The sequence below is a fragment of the Pteropus alecto genome, unplaced genomic scaffold (genome assembly GCF_000325575.1).
Source record: "Pteropus alecto unplaced genomic scaffold, ASM32557v1 scaffold74, whole genome shotgun sequence".
Taxonomy (NCBI): Eukaryota; Metazoa; Chordata; class Mammalia; order Chiroptera; family Pteropodidae; genus Pteropus; species Pteropus alecto.
In genome coordinates, this window is record NW_006436291.1 from 3,482,197 (window position 1) to 3,500,545 (window position 18,349).

At 51.5% G+C, this 18,349-nt stretch overlaps 1 protein-coding gene across 1 annotated transcript in view; it reads right to left on the bottom strand.

Moving 5' to 3' along the window:
- The window catches only part of DOCK1 (dedicator of cytokinesis 1), a 380,982-nt gene that overhangs the window by 124,501 nt on the left and 238,132 nt on the right, over positions 1–18,349 (bottom strand). The window contains 1 exon segment of the mRNA XM_025047519.1: positions 16,564–16,658. Within this exon segment, the coding sequence (XP_024903287.1) occupies positions 16,564–16,658 (95 nt within the window).

Genomic DNA, 18,349 nt, shown 5'->3' on the forward strand with positions numbered 1-18,349 from the left:
GGCTGCTAGGCACCTCATAATGCACTTGGCCATGCATTCTCAAAGGGGCAGTGTCTCCAAGGGGGTGAACCCTGGTTCTCAGGGAGAACGAAGAACATTCTAGACATTAGACTGGCCTGTGGCCCTACAAAGCATACCCGGAACTACAAAATTGTATTCCTTTGCATTTATCGTCTTCTCTCGATTAAATTTAAATTGAATTTGATTCATTTTCTTAGGAGGATGATAATGAAAAAAACAATGAGAAACACTGAACCGGCCAAAACAGAGCTCGTGAACGCCCGCAAGCCCGAACCCGTCTCGTCAAGTTCCAGCAATCGCTTTTGGCTCGAGCTGAAAATCTTAGTTTTCCCTGATTCTTCATTTCCCTGCCCCCGCTGCAGTTTGAGGCACGTGCACTTGACCTCACCTCCAACACGTCCCCCAAATCCTACCTGCCTCTTCCTCTCCCCAAGGACCGCCCGAGCCCAGGCCACAGCCATCTCCTGCCTAGACTGTTCCAGATCTCCGGCGAGGCCCTCCAGCTGGCAGTTTGGCCCTGCTCTCTGTGCTCCGAACAGCGGCCCAAACAGTGTTGTGACAGCGTAAGTCACTGGTGCCATTTCTCTGTTTTAAAGCATCCAACAACTTTCGATCTCAAAATAGACCCTGCTGTCACGGTAAGATCGGCCTTCTTTCTGCTCCCTGTACCCTGTGTCCGAACCCGCCCAAGAGCCTCTGTGCCACCTGCCCTCTCCGACTGGGACACACGGTCCCAACTGAACTGCCACTCCCCTAGAGAGCCCGCCACTGAGCCCCGGGTCTCAAACACGCCACCTCGACTGTCGCGGCCTCCGATCGCATTGTCCGAGTGATCCTCGTCACCTGACATTTTCCGACCCGTTGCCTTCGCTCTTAAAGAGTTTGAAATAAACATAAATCTAAGGATACTTTTAGAAGAACAGACAGTTGCAAAGACAGTTTGGGTACCGATTTCTCCCCTGGCCGCTGACATCTTGCATCGCTGGGGGACGTCTGTCTCCGTCGGGAACAGACAGACCTCACAGTGCACTAGTTTTCTCTAACGTCCTTTCACAGTTCCCGGACCTCATCCAGGACACTATGTTCTGTGACACCTTCATGTCCATTGAGGCCCCTGTTGGCTGTGTCCGTTTCTGAGACTTTTCTTGATGACCCTGACACTTTTGAGGCATCCTACGCACGGGCATCCGAGAATGTTCCCCAACTTGGGTTTCTATGATGGTTTCCTCATGGTTAAACTTAGGGTTTATTAATCTACTTGTCAGTTTGTTTCCTGTCCGTCCTTCCTCAATGCTTCATCCCCCACATGGCCCTGGACGCTGTCGGCTGAGACGCCCGGGCTGCTGGGGGCTGGGTCTGCTCTGCCTCGTGTATTCGACGTCCCCAGGGCCAGAATAGGGCCTGTCCCGCGATAAACTATCAATACAGGTGCATGACATACGAGCCACACTGTGAACGCACATCACGACCTGTGCCCCATGAAACATAAGGTGAGACTGTCTCACGTTATACAGCACCATGCAAGATCACATGCGTGCACGCGCGCGCACACACACGCACACACACACCGTGGTGCCCGCGGATCCCAGCTGGGTTCAAGATGTACACATGCGGTTAAGATAAAAGCTTTTCTTTTGTCTAATTGCGACACCGTTCTTGGATCTCCGTGGCGAACCGGGTACTTTTCGAAAAGCCTTCTTTTTCTTTCTTAGAGGTACCCGTTCTTTGCTATTTCTCGTTTTTTGTTTGTTGCTTTGTTTGTTTTTTGGATACCTTGTATCTGCGGCAGGGCAGTTCTGTGCTTTGCAACATCCTCGGAAATGCTTACTGCAAGCCATTACCATGTGCGTCTCAGGAAGGAGGGGTGCGAAGACCCCCCAGGGAGCCCACGGCAGGGGTAGCATCGCCCCGGCTACGCAGCCCCGAGGGAAGGGGCCCGCGCAGGGGCCTGGAGCCGGAGCCTCGGCCGGCCCGCCCTGCTTGGTGACCGTCCACTGCCGCTCGTCTCCGCGCCCGGAGCAGCTGTGGGGCCGAGGGGACTCGGGACCTTCCCTCGATCGCCATATGCACCGAGCGTCTGAGACAAAGGAAAGGTGCACAAAACCCAAAGGAAAACCCCACGAGAAGCCACTGGCGGCAAGAAGCGGGGACAGAGAGGCCTCGCGGGTGTGAGACAGTGAGAAGCGGGGAGGAAATGGGGGGGCGACGGGGTCAGACACGCCAGCAACAGCCAGACAGAGCTCAGGCAGGTGAGGAGACTGCTGACTCTACCGCATGATTCATGGAATGCAAAATAAGGACGCCCCGAGCAATTTTCAAAACATGCGTTTTCTGCAAATACAGATTGCCGCAGTGTGGGAACTGGCAAACGAGAGCTCAGGGCCATTTTCATTTCCTTGCCAAGGATTTCCAGAAAACGGGACACATCGGTAGCTGCCCCTTCATCTCCATGTCCGTTTGATAACGAGGGCTCTTTGAACCCCCGATTTGCGTGCGGCTCCATGATGGGGGCCAGGCCGACCCCCTGCACGGGGGGAGAAGAGCCGGCTTTGGACAGCGCAGCTCTGAAGCAGCAATTGGTGATCCGCTTCATCGAGGAGATAAACCCAGAAATCACAGGGAATTACTCCAAAGAAGTGCAGACCGGGGTAAAGTAAAGTTTAGCAATGAGGCAGAACAGGATGTGTTTGTCTGACAGAGATGTAGTAACGTGTCAAAACCCTCCCGACCGGACGTGAAGACGTCATCCTGCCGCCGATGGTGCTGGCTGCGCCGAACCGTCAGAGCCGCCCGAGGCACCCGACCGCGACCGAAAGCTCCAGCAACCAAACTGGCGAATATTCCCTTTTCGGGAGAAGCACAAAGAAAATAATAGAAAAAGAAGCACATCCGTGAAACGCCCAGGCTACGGGACGGCGGGGCGTCCCCTTCGTCACCGTGATGCCATGTGATCTTGGGTGCCAGGCTCCGCCCTTGCGTCCCGCACGGCAATCCAGCCTCGGACAGCCCCAGCCATGGGAGCACATTTCAGAAATCTCAGAGCACATATCAGAAACCTTCACGGATAACAGCTTTTTCTCTGGCGTCTAAACACGAGATTTTGGTCTAAGCCACTGCAAAATGTGCCTCTAGCTCGGTCGTTTGGGGTCACAGCCAGGTGATCCCTCACAGTCGGTCCCACATGTGGCTGACCTGAGACTGACCTGAAGTTTCCAGATCCTTCTTCTTCCTCATGTCCAGAGCTCTGAACAGCTCACAGCCCTGGAGGTCTCACTGGGCATCAAGTCTGGGCCAACCGCCTGCTGCCTGGTCAGAGGGCGGGTGGCTAGTGGACCTCACCACCTCGATGGGACACTGCGCTCCTCCACTAAAAGACACTCCTGCAGCCCCAGGGGACCGGGTCAGTCTTCCTCCCTGAAGGTTTTTGGCTGTGACCCGCCCCCACTGCCCAGCTCTGCAAACTGAGCAGGTTCCAGCCATGACGCAGATGTTTTCTTTCCCCAAAGCTGCACAGATGGAGAAGACAAGAGGTGCCACCCACCCAGTGACGACCCTGCAGCCTCCAGCGGAGGGGCAAACTCTCCTTTGGGGTCCCAGTCCACGTGGGTCTGGCTCCCTCGGAATGACCGGTGCCCGGGGGACCAGAGGACTCAGATTTAATGCCAACAACACTGAACAGAGGGACTGGGACAGACAGAGCACGTGGGCTTCACTCACCGCAGGAAGACCACGACGGGAATGCACGTCACGGACGCAGGGAACAGTGCCCTGGAACCTCAGTGCCTGTCCCCTCTGCCCTCGCCATGAAGTCGTTCCGGCCTGCCCAGGACAGTGGGGTCTGGGTCCTCAGCGCAGGAACACACTGAATCCCGAAACTTTGCCACCTGCGGTCCACACTGAGGCTCTCCCTCCATCCACTGGTGCGGATCCCGGGCACAGGGGGAGCTGGATGCAGACAGCGTGGAGCCGCCAATCCAGCAAGGCCGGCCTAACCGACCAGGGACAGAAAGAGGCCCCGGGCCACGCTGGCACCTGCTGTCCAGGCCCCCAAAGGCCCACCGTACGTCCCGCTGATTCAGGAAGGATCACCCAGTAATAATCACTCCCGCCAGCATCTGCGGAGTGTTACTCTTTGCCAGGCACTTGGCACATGCCATCTTGAATCCTTCTAGACTATTACTGACCCACGGGTGGCCCGGGGAAGTCAAGCCACCTTCCCAAGGCCCCCAACTCACAGGGGCGTGTTGGAATCACGCCTGTCCAACTCCAAAGCAGACGCGCTTCTCTATCCGCGAGGCGAGCTCCCTACGTGCCACCACCTCGGCGACCTTGGAAATGTCAGCACAAGATCGGCATTTGCATTTCTGTCTTGGGTTTCACCCAGGTGACCGTAAGGAGTCACACAGAGAAGGCCGGTGCCACTTCTTCAGGTGGAACACTGAGGAATGTTCCATTATGTAAACAAAACAAAAACAACTCCAGCCCGGCCGCTAAACACGGCGATCAGAATCTTTCTTAGACATCAGTGACAGGGAAGAGTGCGCCGCCCCTTGAGAAAGTGGTGGCTCCCTTCTGATCAGACCCCAAGAATGATGTCCCTCACTGTCCTTCATCTGTGTGGGGATTGGCGGGTGCCTGCCTTATGCCGGGTTTCCACAGAGTTCTCCCCACCTCCTTCCCCCCACGATCCCCATCTCAATACATGCTTACTTCCAGGTGCCATGTCCTACGGACGGCTTCTTTAAACCAAAAACTCACCTGAGTCCACCTTATGGGCAGAACGTGGATGACGAGCAGGACTGTCCCCTTCTCCGCTACCTTTCTCAGTATTGGAAGCTCACTTCGTAATGCACCGTATGTTGAGCGAAGACCTAACCATTTGATCAATAAAGCTCGGAGACACCAGGCCCCCCCCTAAATTACATGTACCACGTTTACCTCCGAGGGTGTCTCATAAAAGAGAAACGTTCCATCCTCTCAAGTCAAGCTTAATTCGTAGTTTTCATATTGAAGACAAAGAAATCTATCGAATACTCAGCTCATTTCTTATATTCCATTTGCAAACCCTCTGCGGGTTAATAGCTAATGAAAAGCACCTTCCATATAGTACATGGCGGCATTGATGGTAATGAGATGGCCGTTTACATTCAGTCTGCAAAATCGAATCCGATTCCTGACCCCTTAACGCCAGGGACGCTGGGAGAAGCAGCAAGGAGGCCACTCCGCAAGGCAAGGGCAGGGGTCTTCCAGGCAGAGAGCACAAGCTGTCCCTTGTCACTGCCCCCACCTCGGCTCATCCTCCGAAGCCAGGGCGAAGGGGAAGGCTGAACGAAGCCCAGGATGAAGGGCGGGGAGCCCGGGAGGCACCCCAGCCCTACCGAACACTCCCCCACCTTCCTGACCCTGCCCCTCAGCTGAGGAGTTTGATCTGAGAATTTGGGGTTTTCTGGCTCTTGCAGGACACCCCACTCGGTGTTCCTTCCTGAAAACGGTGACTTGGGACAGACGGAAAGGCTGCAAAGCATAATCACAGAAAAAGAGAGACGGAGGGGGCTCCCCACCCTCCTCCCCTGAGGCTCCAAATCCCAAGCAGCCCCATGGAGGGGACACGACCTCAACAAGTCAGGCAACACGGGGCAAAGATCTTTTCTGCTCTGGAAAATAGACGGCATGCTGGGAAAAGTGGCCGGTGCTAAAAAGCTGCCCACGTGGTCAGTCAGCTACAGAGGGCGATGGCTAATACTTCGTTCATTCACAAATATGAGCACCTAACAGTATCCGTCCTTTCCTAAGATGCTGCGTACGGTGACACGGAGTTAACGGACACTGGGCCTGGAGCACGGAGCACGGCGCATGGTGTCTCCGATGCAGCGACGTGGGAAAAGCCTTTTGGTGCGTTTTTTGTTTTGAACCATTAGAATTCACTGAACTGAAAAGACCAAGCTGTCAGAGTTCATTTTCTTCCTAAATCAACCAAACTGTAGAATAACACAAAACACCTTCACTTTACAATATAATTTGTATCTTCAATTTACTCGCAGCCCTGGGAATCTGACAGGTACAGTATTAAGTGAAAGCTCTCCTCTGAAGTCTCACTGGAAAGGTTAAGCACGAAGCAGCAAGCTCCAGCGGACAGCGGCCCGCCTGCAGCTGACACCCGCACTTAGAGACCGCCCCAGGGCGCGTCGTGGGTCTCCCTCTGACATCTTTGTGGCAAATGTAGAGAACCACCAATTAAGGAAATTCGCTAGCTAATAAGTCTTCAGGCGAATAAGAGGTATTACTAATACCTTGTGTATCTACATCTAAAATTCTTTCTTTGTGGACCCAAAGATGACAAGGATAAATGTACTTTATTCCTGGAAAGAACTGCTACAAAAGTATGTCATGCACTTTGTCAGTTGACTTTGTAATAAAGACCACTTCCCACTGATGTGAATTAAGTCAGTCAGGCAGTTGCTCAGTCCCTGTTTGATGAGCACCTACTATGTGCCAGGCAGCGTCACTAGACACTGAGCGGCCATTGAGATGAAGAGTGATTTCCCCAATGCGGCCCCCACGAGCCATGTACAAATCTATAGAATTCCATAAAAGCAGGGCAAGTGACACATCAAGTATCCAATATAAGTAAAAATACACAAAAGCTGTTACAACCCTGTCAACATTCCGATACTATGGAGAATTTATGTTAAACGTTACCATCATTTCTTTAGAGATCTGCAAATGTCCCACGTATGTAAATTCTTTAAAAATTAAGTATTTCACAGTCAGGCTTTCCTGAAGATGGAGACAAAATATTATTTGACTTAATTTCTGATCTCATCTCTAGAAATTAGCAGGAGCTTGATATATAACAGTGCAATTCCGTGTTCAGTCTTCAAGATGCTGTCATTTCAGAAAATGTATTTCATGGAGTTTCCATATGGAAAACACACTATGCCTACCTATCTGGACGGTCGCCACGCTTGCGATGGCCAACTCACCAGCAGGAACTCCACACGTGTTCTATCTGGCCAGTCTTTTTTTTCCCCTCTCTTTTAATTTTTCAGTTACAGTTGATGTACAATATTATATAAGTCTCAGGTGTATAACATAGTGACTAGACATTTATATAACTTACTAAGTGATCACCCCGATAAGTCTAGTACCTAGCTGTAAAAGTTTTCAAAGATGGTTTTAAAAGAGATTTTTTTTCAAATAAAAAAATGTAATGTCAAACAATAAAAACTACTATTAAGAGGGCGGGGGGAAAAAAGCCCCAACAGTCTGCAGGACATCTGCTGCCCACGTATCTGAAACAAGGTTCAAGGATCAACGGACAAACACGGGGCGCTTATGTGCAGCAGAATATCACTCAGCCGTGACGAACAGGAAAATCTTGCCATTTGTGACCACATGGGTAAAGCTTGAGGGCGTCACGCCAAGTGAAATAAGACAGAGAAAGACAAATACGGTCTGATCGCACCCATACGAGAAATCTAAAACCAAAACCAAAAAAAACCCATCTCCCCCAGGAGAGACACTTGCTACTGCTTCCTGCACGTGTCCTATACACCAGGCACTGGCAGGGAAGGGCAGCCCTGGAGCCCAAATTCACATAGGTGTGACTCCAGCATCCAGCTAGCTCCTGTCACCACAGGAGCCTGAGCCACGCCCACAGGAGCCTGAGCCACGCCCACAGGGGCCTGGGCCACGCCCACAGGGACCTGCTGGAAGCTGGAGCCCCTGGCAGGGCATCTTGCGGGAAACTAGCTCCGGTTCCCAGGCACTGCCCTGTTACACGAAAGCTCAGCCCGGGCATCTTTCGGGGATGGCTGCTATCATTTAAGGGAAGGGTGGCTGGGAAATGTGGACAGAGAAGAGGGTCACTGAAATGAATCACATAGATGTCTATTAATGACTTAACATCGCTGAGACTCAGTGTTTTTACCTATAACGTGGGGATATTATTGACATCTGCATTAGGGGGCTGTCATATACACAGAAAGATGATCACCCCTGGGTTCTACCCACTAGATGACAGTGGCCCCAGCTGTGACAACAAAATTGTGTCTGGACACTGCCAAATGTCCTCTAGGGGGCAAAGTCACCCCTGGTTGAGAACTGAAGACAATGCAGGGACCCAGCCCTCAGGTGACACCAGGTGACATCAGGTGACACCTCACTTCCCGCTCTTGACTTCAAACACAAGCAGGACGCCAGAGGGTCTCACGCTGCGTGGCTCCCTTCCGGCCCCAGGACCACTGGGGGTGAAAGTTTAGGGCGGAAGGATCTGGAGAACATGAACTTAATAAAATGTGCTTCGTCCGTTTTGATTTGCATCTAAGAGATGTTTCACGCATCGCACAGAGGGGTCCGCGGCTCCGCTCCTTACAAAGTGAAGTACGTCCTTCAGCATTAAGTGCCAGAGGGCGGCACCCTCAGCACGGCCCGGACCTCAAGGCGAGGCCTGCGCCGACCCTGAGAATTCTTAAACAGACTTTGCCCTTTCGAAGTGTTCCCATAAAGAAGCTTCTCAAAAGGGAACCCTGGCCGAGAGCCCTTCATCACTGCCTTCCTTTGAGAGTCCTCTGATTTTCCATCTCTGAATTAAGTAAAGAGGCAATTTGAATAAATCCCGACTGCATAAAAGGCCGATGCTACGTGCAATAAACCAGGTAAAATAACCCGGGGATTATTTGATTTAACTTTAAGCCATGCTTAATTATTACGCCAAGAGCAGAAGCATGCACGCCATAGAAGAACTGTATGGAAAATGTTAAGATAATTTATGAAAACGACATAAGGGATGAGCAGAACGCCAAGCGGCGGCCCAGCCCCGGGCACGTGGGTGCTCATGGGTGCTAGTGGGTGCTAGTGGGTGCTAGTGGGTGCTAGTGGGTCCCATGGGGCAGCCATATGTCCATTACCACATCAGCGCCATTACGAGGGCCGAGCTGTCATCTGCCTTGGAACCCCCGTCCTTCGAGATGGCCAACTCAGGCCCGAGGAGGACGCCGGTAATTCTGCGAAAGACTGGCCGGAATCGTGCTCAGGTGTGGCCAGGTGGGCCCAACCGAGCAGGCAGGCCTGCGCCTCGGTGCCCGCCAACCGGGGCCCCAGCCGCCAAAGGGCTCAGGCTGGGACAGTCCCCTGGGAGAGGGTTGTGGCTCAAAGGGTGAGATGACTAAGCCTGTGAGCTGGGTGAACGGCGGGCCGGGTGTCCTCCAGGCGGATTTTCATCCCGGAATGTTTCCATCATACTGCCTTTGACTTTCTGTTTTATCACTCAAAAACGGCGTTTATTTTCTCTTCCTTTTGGTCCTTGGCGAGCGCACTGCGATGGAGTTCCCGTCAACAGCTGCCGTACGCTGCTTCCAGGAGAAACTAGGCCTGAGATTCGCTTAAAATCTTCCAGCCGTTGGTTATGCAAAACCTCCAAAGGAAGCCAGTAAATTTTACAAAATAAAGCAAAGGTAACAACCTCTACTAAAACCCCAGGCTTCAAAGAAAGGAAAAAAAGATGTTGAGAAGAAAAAACAATTTAAGTCTCTGGGGCCCGAAATGGCTTTGCCTCTGTGCTTTCAGCGTGCACTGAGATCTCAGCTCACGCCTGCGACGTGTCTCCTCAGCGTGAGGCTGAACTGGAGAGAAACAGCTCAGTCCTCCCAGACCCGACGGTCTTCAGACTGCCGCTGGTGCCTTGGTCCCTGAGGCAGGTCCCAAGCAAGGGGAGACCCCTGGTTCCCTGTCTTCCATCCTAAAGCAAATGGTGCATTTTCTGACCTAAGCCCGAGGCACAGTGCTGGCAAGGCTTTGCATTCTTCCATGGCAACGAAGCCAAATGGCGCTGTACCTGACGACAGCCGCCCCCAAACTTGCTTTCTGAGCATTGCCATGACTTATCCCTAACACTCCTGCCACCTCAAAGGTGGAGTCCCTTTCAGAGGCTTCAGGCCCTTTCCTGTCCTGACTGTATGCCAAATTACTGTTGGCAGAAACATCCATAAGCTCGCCATCCTGGGCTCTGATACGTCTAATGGGTGTCACTTATTTATCGAGGGAAACGTGCTGTACTGAAAAGAAATTACTACATTAAAAAAAGTGCATGGAAAATTCACCAGATGAAAGGATCCACGCGCGATTAGGAGTGTGCAAATACATATTACGCACACGAGGTTGGTGCAAATGCACCGTACTGTGTTAATGGGTTGAGGAGAACACCTCCTGGTCAAAAGATGCCTGGATCTCAGGTGAGAGGTGGGAGTGGAAGAGGAACAAGACAGGGCTGTCGTCAGGAGATCAAGGATGCAGACTGGACAGCCAGCATCCCGACTGTTCTGGGGTGTTCCCACAGGGCCCTGAGCAAAAAAAAAATGAGTACCACCTCGATACATGGAATACATAGCAACAGGATCTCACGAATTCTGAGTTGAGATGCAGTTTCAAAGTTTGGAAGGACAAATATACAGTTAACTTGATTCCAGATAAAGTAGACAATAGATTTGATTGGCAGTCTCCAATATTTAAATAATCAATAGCTAGACAAGAGTCGATTGGGCAGGTTGGCAAAATCCATAACATTCGATAAGCTAGTCTTCCAGAGGGTCTGCTTACGGCCAACCTCCGTTATGGCCAACATCTCATAACATCGTAAGCATGTCAAAATCAAAATAATAATCTCTTCCATTATCTGTGAATAGAATCTTGAGTTCTCAACCGATTCCTTAATTACGACCGTCTCTTGCTCAATGTGTCATATATAAGGACCTATGTCATAAAGCATCAGTCTCCCTTGACAAATCGCAAGGATCTTTCTCATCATCCAGTGAGAATTCAACAACCCATCACATTTTCCTCTTTTGCTCTGATGTCCAGGCAGCTTCGAGCCTTTGGCCTTTAGAAAGCTTCACGTCTTCTCTGTGATAGTTTTCCATGTTCTACTTTATATTCATGACTTGTGAATCCTACTTGTAAAACACACCAAGTCCTGTATGAAAGTGTGAAGGACTTAAACCACAAATTATAAATACAATCTCCAGGCCCCAGCCTCACGGGAAAGAAAGCAAGAAGTCCGAGACACGACATCTGAGCTAATAGACAAGACACCTCAAAGTGACTGATAATCCCCGACGCAAACTATGGTAGCTCTGAGAAGTAAGAATGTTGGTTTCATTTATTTTCCATCCTGAGAGAGGAAGATGCAAATAATAAGGCCTATGAGAATTTGAATCTCGGTAGTTAAACATTTTAAAATTCCGCTGCAAATCTGAAGAGTTGATGAATGAACGTAGGAAAGGTTTTGTTCCATTTTCTGCAGTCTGTACGAACTAGAAAGTCTAATTCTGAAAATCTGAACATTCTACTCAGTACACCCCGTCTTTCACTGTAGGAATGCCTTCTTCGTGTGAAATTAAACAATAACAATTGCTCTCTTCAAGCTGAAAAAGGAATCCAATCAAACCATCAGCTTGTTTCCTGCCACGTCACCCCTATGCCTTGAGATTCTAGTTAGGGACAATGAGCGTGCAAACACCCTCCTGGGATGAATTCAAGCCCTGAGACTAGAAGAAAGACTTAGCAAGCCAAAGGTACGGCCACATTCCTGTGACAGCCGGAGAGAACTGACTGTGTGACGGCCACAGCATAACTCTTCAACATTAGACAGCCCGACGTGCACCGCAAAGTGAAAATCTGAAAAACGTGGCTAACGTGAGGTCAAGGGTGGATGCCAGCCCTGATACGCTCACGGTGCAGGTAACGCTCCTGGTGCAACCTGCGGTCTTAAGCGGCAACGGCATCTGCCTCCCTCTGGGAGGATTATAAAGCACTTCTGGACGCTAACGCACAAGCGCGCTTCCACCACATCTGAACTGTGCTTATCTGAAATGTCATCTTGCCATCTGGCACCATCAGATCCTAGAGCAGAACTCTAATGTCAGGCCATCGCCAATCAGTCACCAGCTTCAACAGAGCAGCCGAGTGGCGGTGACCTTTGGGATACTTATTATGCTCTAAAACTTTGATTCTTGATTTACAAGTTGTTGCGCTGTCTTTAATTACATTTCACAAGCCCCGTGCGCTGAGGAATGGTGATTTACAGAGACAAAGTTGAACAAGCGCACAAATATTTAAGAGACCACAGAGGCGGATTCCGTCAATTTCTAAGCCGTGGGTGGTAAAACTGCATGTCCAGCTGTGCCATTAAAACTTAAACACAGACTCCGGAAGCTTCTGGGCATCGCTGCTTATCCCACGGAGGCAAGGAAGCCTCTGATGCATGCAGGAGGAGGGGCACGGAAGGCCGGCAACTTCTAAGATACCGAGCTAGCGACTTAACAGGCAAAAAAAGGCAAATAGATAATGATGTAGAAACAATGTGATGTGATATCTATGTTATGTCTAAAGAAAATTATTTTATTGCAATATTAACAAGATTTTGTTTTTCTCAAAGTTCACGGGACTCCATAGAGCTTGGTAAAAAATGGTACCCCACCATCATATAACTTCTGATGGGGAAGAAAGCTAAGTCGGAGCGTTTTGACTTCCATACTTAAAATTCACTCAGGAAAACAGTACATCTTGTGGAAGAGAGCTTTAAGGCACTAGGGTAAGTGAAACAACACCGACTTTGGGAAAGAGGAGACACGCTCAAGATCAAGGGGCAAGGTGGCGGGTGCTCGGGGTGTGGGCTCCTGGTGGATGGCCCGGACGCCAGTACCGCCCCACCCCTTCCCGGCTGCGTGACTCTCCGCCAGTTACCACGCTTTTATGCCTCGACTTCCCCATCTGTGAAGTGGACATGAAAACAGCAGCTCTCTCAGGGTGCCGCAGAGGGTATCACAGGCAAACGCGAGTGTGTGCTTGGCTCGCGAGTGCAACAACACATCACAGAGAAGAGAAACAAAGTCTCCATTCTAAACCCCGCGCTGATGCCAGGATGTTTGACAACACGAAGGGTCAACGACCAGACGTCCGGATAGTTTTAACTAGATGGCTACAAGGCGGCAATGACCTTCCGACATCCAGCTGAGCTTCCCCAAACCGGTACTGTTTATGTACCAGAGGGGCAGCGTTTGGGGCCGGGGGATGCCGGAGTGGAAATGACAATTATCACCGTCCGAACGTCTGTCGGTGTCCAAATGCCTCTTTCGTGCTGTTCTATTCCGCGAGTCACGTTGGATGGGGGCTGCCCCTGCGGAATGTGTCAGATTTGTTGGAGCTTCTCAGAGTCCGAAGCTCTGCAGATAAAAGCGCCTTTACCTGGTAGCAACGCAGCTCGGCACGTCGAACGCACACACATGTGCCCATGTGAGCACGTGCCTGCACACAGCACACACAGGTGCGCACTCCACGCACGCACATGTGCGCGCACGCAGTGCTCATCCTAAGAAGCTCCGAGGGAGGAAACTGCCCACGCAGGAAGTGGCCGCGACTGCTAGAATTCTCCATGAGGCACGACGTTTCACGTCCAGCACAAAATCCACCGCAAAGGTTTAACCCTGGGACTGTAACGTTTATCGGGGCGTCTTTGAGGGCGGCAGCCCGCGTGCACTCACACGACGTTTCACGTCCAGCACAAAATCCACCGTAAGGGTTTAGCCCTGGGACTGTAACGTTTACGGGGCGTCTTTGAGGGCGGCAGCCCGCGTGCACTCTGGCTTCCACTCCGTTACCCCCCACAGGCTCACCCTCAAGCCTCGGCCACCTTCCTGGCCAGGAGGGACAGCACGCTGTGGCTTCTCCCTTGAAGGGTCTCCTTTCGCTCCCGATGGCTGAGACGCCGTCATACGCCGGTATCCCTGTCACATGGCCGGGCCCTGCGGAGGTGGCCCGGTGGGAAGGCACGCTGGGGCGAGGCTGGCTCTGGTGTACAGGGAACGCACAATTCCCGTGAGCACGAGTGAAGCTGCCGCGTCACCCAGACACAGCGGCACAGCCTGGGAGACGCCAGACAGGGTCTCCGGGAAGGAGCCCTGACAGCGGCGCGTGCTCTGAGCCACAGACCACGTAGCTATCACCCACACGCAGCTGTGGGTGACGCTCAGACACTTTAGGGCTGCTGGGCGGGGATAGACGAGGGAGTAGCAGGCAGAAGGGATGACGGAACCATAATGTCAGAACTGAAACAGACTCTCAAGCATCGTAAAAACGGTGCACAAATAAAGCAAGTGTGGCTGTCCCCCTCCTCAACAAGTGGACAGTCGACCTTGGTGGCATCCCTGGGAGTACTGTCACCAAGTCATACGACTCCAGGGAGTGGACCGCGCCTGACCTTTGCAGCAGCGGAGGTGTGGACGGGACGTGGCTACTGCAGAGTAGGTCAAGTCCACGTGTGGGGCCGTGAGGCAGAGGACGGAGTCCACCCCCATAACCTCCCCACCTCTGCACCAGGGGCTTGTCCAGCTGGCCCGATGCGGCAGTGACCGTGAGTCCTGCCGAGCAATGTGACGATGTCTGTGGTTTCTTCGCTGACACCGCAAGTCTATCTGCTCAGTCTGGTTACAACGCAGAAGCCACGAGTTACTTTACTGCGAGACAGCGGTGATGGATCTGTCATTTCTGGCTATAGCACATAGCAGAATTTGTGTCTACATTCAGACGTAGGGCAATGCACTGATTGTCGTTTATTTATGTTTTGCTATGTGAGGAACAGACATTAAAAACTCGAACACTGCAGCTTTTCAGAGTAATTTTAAATTGCCACTCACAAAAGTTAATCCTGACAGAGAGAAGGGGGGATTCTAGTGCTTTACTTTAAGGCCTTCATCTTATGGATGGGGATTCAGATGCCAAAAGAGAGCCGTGTGAGTAATCTAAGTCACCAGGCACGTGGAAATGCAGGACGCCGAGGCCGGACCCTGCTCTGTCCCCGGGCTGCGGAGGGAGGACTCAGCCACAGCAATGTATGACCTAAGATGGACAACGCTCACTCACACTTAACCCTACAAGGGGCCTGCTCAGAACGCTGTGGCTTCTGGCGCAGAAAGCCAGTTTCACCCCCGCTGTCCCAGGGGATAGCGGTACCCAGGAAAGGCAAAGAAAAAGGCCCTTGCTGCTAAGGATTTGTCCACAGGGTAGACAAAAGGCATTAAGGAGAGGTAAAGACATGAGAGAACACACAAACTAACCCATAATGAGACACACTACGTCCTAGCAAAATGACTAAAATAAAAAAACGGTGAAAACAGCAAATGCTGGTGAAGATGTGGCGAGACTGGTCATTCTTTCACAGTTAGTGGGAGCGTACAGTGGCACAGCCCTAACTGGAAAGTTTCTTATAAAACTGAACATGGAATTACCGTAAACCTCAGCATTTGCATCCCTGGGCATTTATGCCAAAGAAATGAAAACTCACGTTCACAGACAAAGCGATACACGAATGTTCACAGCAGCTTTGTCTGTAATAGGCCCAAACTGGAAAGCATCCAGATGTCCTTCACCAGGAAAATGGTTGAAACATCTGTGCTACATCCACAGCATGCAACTCTACTCAGCAATGGAAAGGAACATGTCATTGACACGACCACATAACTGAATCTCCAGGCATTAAGCAGAGTGAAAACAAGCCAGTCACCACAGAGGGTTACGTACTGCATGATATAATGTTTTCCCAATGACGACATTTTAGAAATAAAGAAGAAATCAGTGGTTGCCAGGGATTAGGGGGCTGGAGGTGGAGGGGAGTGGAGGATTGTGATAAACGGGCAACGAGAGGGACCCTGGGGTGATGGGAACGTCCAGTGTCCTGACCCTGACGGCAGATTCATGAACACACGCCTCGCGCAGGCGCCAGTACAAACGGAAAAGTCTAAGTAACGTGCATGAAATGTATCAAACGATCAACCGTTGTTTCACTGGTTGTGGTTTGGTGCTACAGTTTTGCAAAATGTTACCATCGAGCAAATCTGGGTACAATGTATATAACCTCTGTCTGTGTTCCTTCCTACAACAACCCTGCCGAATCTACAATTATCTCCATAACGACTGCAATAAAAAACAAGGGAGAAAAAAGGTAAACAAAAATTTCTTCTAGAAATCACACGTGGTTGAGAACCTGACGGTCGCTGTTGGTGTTTACAGAAAATGCAAAAACCCAAGGGCTGGAAAGTTAACCAACAGCCCTTGTGGGAGATGGCCAGCAAGGCACATGTTTAATATTTAATAAGTAGAAAGAAATGCTCCTGATTTTTTAAAAGCCAAAACATGTGAAATGCAAACACCTTTCAAAAACCTAGCACAGAGAGCTGAGAATTGCTTTGCCTAATAAACACGTGGTTAAAATTAGAAGGCAAATTGATGGCAAACAGTCCCCCTCTGCCCTTGACAAAGGCTAAAGGTGGCTCACGGTCGGTTTTGTTTTTCTCCAGGAGGCAGAGCTCAAGTTCTTAGCTCCAGAGCCCAGGGCTGGCATACGGACATCACTGAATCGGCAGCTCCATCCAGGCAAACAGCCGCTTGCATCACAGAAGGGGGAGCCCGTGTACTCTGGGGGAGCACCCCCGTCCCCCCCACTAACCGGGCGGCAGCGCCCCCACTGGGCACGATTCTCCCCGTACTCACTTATTCTGCACCGTGTTCATTATCACCCAGTCGGAAGGGTAGACGTTCTTTCCAATGAGGTTCTTAAACATGATGAATGTTTCCATCAGGAAATCCTGAAATGAAAACCAAAACATTGGAACGGCCCACCCAGAACGAGGGGACGCCCAGCCCCTCCCTGGGGTAATCATGGGGTAATCAGATTATAAGGGGCTGACTGACAACATCCTAACAAGGAACGGGCTGTGTAGGACTTCGCTCTGCCTGCTGCCTGAGCGCCACCCGACCGGGGCAGCTCCCGAGGATCTGCTCGGAACTAGTCCCCACAGCATCTGTCAAACAGTCACAAAGATGCAGGTCCCCAGAGGTCGCGAGTACGCACTCACACGTAAGGAGTGTAAGGTGATTATTATTATCGATGATATTCCTATATTTGCCCTAAACCCATTTTTCGTTTTGAACAGGGCCCATCCAGGTGAATCTGGGATCGTATCATCCACTCCTTTTTCTTCTGTAATTCAACAGACAAAGGGCTCCGAGAGGAACGAACCCCAGATCAGCTGCGCACAGGCGGCTGGCCGCGAACCCCTGGAGCACGCGCGCACGCTGCCAGCTCCGCGGTCACACCTCTGTGGTGGCGCCGGGGCCGCTTGCCCTTCGCGGTCGCGCTCCGCGGCCCCACCCCACCTCCGGGCTGACGAGACCGTGCCTGGCATCGCCAAGGGGTATCTGCTTCCTCGCGGCGCCATCTCGTGCCTGCCGGAATCACAAGGGTTTCTTGACCCTGGCAGCCTGGCAGCTGTTCTGAGCCAACCTGGGCTAAGGACGGCTTATCCCGGCAGGCCGCACGGCCCCTGGAGCACCGGGCTGGGGAGGGGAAAGGTCAGAGGCTGCCGAATGAGTGGACGTTTCCCATCTATTTAATCTCCTGAATCGTAATTAGGTGCAGCGGCTGTGAAGACCACGGTGGGGAACAGAATGTAAGCGGCGAGGCGAGCGATTCCCGGCTCACAGCCCTACACGGGCGCTTCCTGCAGAGAGGCACACGCCAGACTTGACAGCGGCAGCCAGCTGAGTTCAGAGTTCAGAGACGCTGTCTGCAGCCTCGACAGCAACGCCACACACCCTCCCACGAACGGAGGCCGGAGACTGGGCGAGCTCGAGAGGAAAACTCAGCCCCGCGTCCCCCGGACTCGGCTGCCACAGGCTTCGGCCACCAGGCCTTGGCAGCAGCCGAGTCCTGAGCGCCCGCCTGACACAATAGACGGCTTCTCTCCCCAGCTTAAATACGGAAATTCATATTTCACTACTAAATTTTCCCCATTTTGTCGAGAGTGCCGCATTTTAATGACCAGGTTGCGTATCGTGCCAGCTGAGTGCTGTAACTGAGCCACATCTCTACTTGCATGAACTTGCTGGCTTTCTTGCAGATCACTCCTCAATGTCTAATAATGGAGATACAGGGTCTGGTTTTAATTATTCTGGAAGCATATTTCCCCAACTCCTTTTTTTTTCTTTTTTCTTTCTAGGAAGCACAGCCCCACGCTTCATTAGTATGGCTCAGCTGCTAAATTTTGGTACTTTGCTGATCAGACGAAATGCTGCACATTGTGGGAGACAAGGTTTTGCGAGGCTTCCTCGTCTGCATAAGCCTTGAGCCTGGCGGTGGACCCCACCATCGCATTCGCCTAGAACGGCGTATGTCCTAGACAGACTATTACGCGGGCACCTCCAAGGCAACCAGGGGAGATGGAGGACTAATAAGGTATTTTCTGAAAATTTCATCTTTTAATGCCCATCCATTCCT